At 37.3% G+C, this 3,348-nt stretch overlaps 1 protein-coding gene across 2 annotated transcripts in view; it reads right to left on the bottom strand.

The window, feature by feature from the left end:
• Window positions 1-246: 246 nt before the first annotated feature.
• LOC108694985 (potassium voltage-gated channel protein eag) overlaps window positions 247-3,348 on the bottom strand; it is a 60,184-nt gene continuing 57,082 nt past the window's right edge. For both annotated transcript variants that reach the window (XM_018204685.1, XM_018204686.1), the window contains 2 exons: window positions 1,413-1,570; window positions 247-1,268 (listed from right to left, as the gene is read on the bottom strand). In XM_018204685.1, the coding sequence (XP_018060174.1) occupies window positions 247-1,268; window positions 1,413-1,570 (1,180 nt within the window). The remainder of the gene's footprint in view (window positions 1,269-1,412; window positions 1,571-3,348) is intronic.

Raw genomic sequence — 3,348 nt, 5'->3', positions numbered from 1 at the left:
AAGCCACATGCAATTGTCCATGCATGCAAATATACAAACGAGAGAGTAACGAAACAATGGCTATTGTTCGATGTACATACATGAACGTTTTAGAATAAGATAACTGTGAGCGCGTTATCGTACAGCGGATTCATGTTCTTACGAAAGGCTAAACTACCAAGCGTATTGAATGAAGTTTTTTGACCGCGTCGCGGTAGATTGTCTCGAGGAGAGGAAGAAAAGAAATAATCGACGCAAGAAGAACTTTCACAAATACTCCCTCGGTCTGGGCGGTGGTCTTTTACGGTCGGATCTTTCGGCAGTTCTGTCTGTGACAGTTCTGTCGGTCGGTCCACTGCTTGAATCCCGATCATCGGTACACTCAAGCATCTGCGTGGTCTCTGTGGCTTCTGACGGGCTCATTGGTTGCGTAGCAAGAGGAGCGAGCGGTGCCGCACCTTTGTTGCGCGATTTGCTGCGGCGTTTTCGCAGAATAAGCGGTCCCAGGGCATTCGAATCGTCACCGCGCGACGTGGAAGCCTGCGCAAGTCGCTCTAACAGTTCCTTGCTGACATCTCGCGATGACGACGATTGATGATGATGGTGATGATGATGGTGATGCTCCTGACTACTCTTTGATATTCGCTCCGTCGTTGTCGATTGCTCCCGATATCCTTCGCTCGGTGTCGTGGATGTCGACGTAGTAGCGATCGACGGTCTATACTCCATAGTCTGAGTCGAGGACTGAACCAATGTTATTGCGCTCGGGGTGGCGGGTGACTGACTTTGAATACCACTCAGTGTAAAGCTCGGAATCTTCTGTTGTTGAGAGCTGCCATTAATGCCGCTGGACGATGATCCGGCGGCTGGCAATTTGTTCATCAGTGCCTGCAGCATGTCTTCGATTTTGGCTAGCCGCTGATTTACCCTTTGTACTTCTAACTTTAAATCCACTTTCACTTCCAATACCGCCGCAAGAATCTCTCTCTCGTGACTCGATTGCTGTGTAATCAGACCACCATCGTAGCTCTCTAGACGTCGCAGCTGCAACTGCTTTGAGTCCACGCTGAGGGTTTGTTGTTGCGGTGCTTGTTGTTGTTGAGTATCCTTCTGATTTTCGATATTATCACCGCTCTCTTCGATTGTGCGCTCTCCCAATTTGCCCAGCTTCGGGAAGACTTTGTTGGTGCCGGCGCTGGAACTCGGGCGCGAGTCTCTTGCGCTAAGAGATCGCTTGAATGTATCGCCAGCCGTACCCGATTCGCTACCAGTATCCAAACTTGAACTACCTGTAATATTATAAGCGTTTTCATAAGTTTCTTAATAAATATATAATTTTAATTTCTTTCTTCGATTGCGCATTATATATCTCATTAATTTAATTGATTTTTTACATGCAATTAAGATTAATAAAAATGTATGTTTAATTTTACCTAATAAACGTCCCCATTTGCCGGGTCGCGTTTTTGCAACAGTTGTTCCACCTTCTTCGGTGGTAGACAGCTTCTTAGCTTGCGACGTTTCGCCATCCTTGGCATCTTTGCCGTCACCCTTTTCTACATCGGCAGTATGTTGTCTTTCGCGGCGAAATCTATATAGAATAGAAAAAGAAACAATTCGCCTTTATTTCTTAATGTATATAATCGACAAAATATATTTATATACGAAGGAGAAGATACAATAAAGGCTGGTTTTCCCTAGATTTGGACCAGGGCAGCAAAGTACAAATGCATAGAGGGGCAAAAGTGTGGTAAAGGGGTGCTGGACAAAAGACCATTCCCATGTGAAAAACTTGATTTTCTATATAACTTCATTGAGTTTCGTTTTCTCATTTCCGGTCCGATTGTATCTACGGTGCATCTCCGAACTAGTTCGAGGCCAAGCTAATCAGGTTATCATCGTAGCGTAGAATATAGCCGCCTACTATCGAGAGCTAGAAACAGGAAAATAGCCTCGGCGGTTGATTGGCGGTCGAGCGACTTATGGTGCGACGTGCCTATGGGATCCACAACGGTGGTGGATGAGTTGGCAAAACATACGGAAAGAAAACGTTGGTAAACACCGATGGTGAAAACTTTAGTTAATTTATCGTATGAAGATTGTCACAAAATAGTTTTCGAACAAGATACGTTTTCATACTACCAATAACATTCGAATTACCAGAGCTGTAGATCAGAACGTGCTTTTATCAATAAATACACACTGTTATATGTGAAATTCTGTAATATATGTGAACTGCATGTTAAATACGCGCTAATCATAAAAGCACGTTTTGAATATGGACCTTATTAATGTTTTAATTAACATTAATTAACATTAAAATTAATAATATATACAAGCCTTTCACGCGCGTACTATAATTTTTTAATTCAATTTAAATCATGGACATACATTAGTTGATACTTTCTTAAAAAAAAAACTTTTTAAGAAGTCTTGTATTCTTCATGAGCTTTAATTGATTTTTGACAATAGTTAAATATTGCTGACACGAATTGAGAGTACTTGAATTCGTAAATATTTCTTGGTAAAAATCTTATTGTTAGTACGGTATTTTCACTAGGTTAATAATAAATCATGTATTTGCGATGTACTAATTGTAAATACTTTAATAATATAATAATATTTTTTTATGTTTGATAATAGCACACAATATTACAAAAAATTATTGTATCAAAAATTTTAAATAACTGCATTTGAAGATTTTTGCACATAAAATATCAAATCCATTAATAACAAATAATAAATTCATAAAATTATTTAATAATGATATAAATTATTAGGTATGGGAAAAAATTTGTGGCATTTTTCCCATTAGATGGCATTAAAAAGACGCCACAACTTTTTCCCATACCTAATACATCAAAAAAATATGTCAAAAATACTTAATTTTGTCTTCATTTTTAAAAAGAATATTATTATAACACCAACTAACGTTGACCAACGTTTATCTTTTTTGGTACATTGTTTTTTAAGACGATAATGACATCAGGATGAGAAATTGCCTGATAAACTTTAGGAATGCCACTTTGTCGAACATATTAAACGCGGCGAATAATTATAAAATAATAATGCTGTCACAGCGCCTTTGTGAAATAAGATTCTCGTAGGCAGTGAAAAATGCTATTAAAATTGTATTGCGTATATCAAAGAACGCTTGTTCTTCTCAAAAATTAATCAATCAACGATTTGTATACAATTTTTATTAATTTTTATCAAAAATTAATAAAAATTTTATCAAAAATTTTATTTACAAAAATACATTAATATATTAATAGCTACTATTATATTATAATACTATTATAATAAAAACTAAATTAATATTCCGACTTTATATAAATAATCATCGAAAATACTAAATAATTTGCATAG

This window comes from Atta colombica, unplaced genomic scaffold, assembly GCF_001594045.1.
Source record: "Atta colombica isolate Treedump-2 unplaced genomic scaffold, Acol1.0 scaffold126, whole genome shotgun sequence".
Lineage (NCBI taxonomy): Eukaryota > Metazoa > Arthropoda > Insecta > Hymenoptera > Formicidae > Atta > Atta colombica.
Note: the sequence above shows the minus strand (reverse complement) of the source record. Positions and strands in the feature narration are given on the sequence as shown.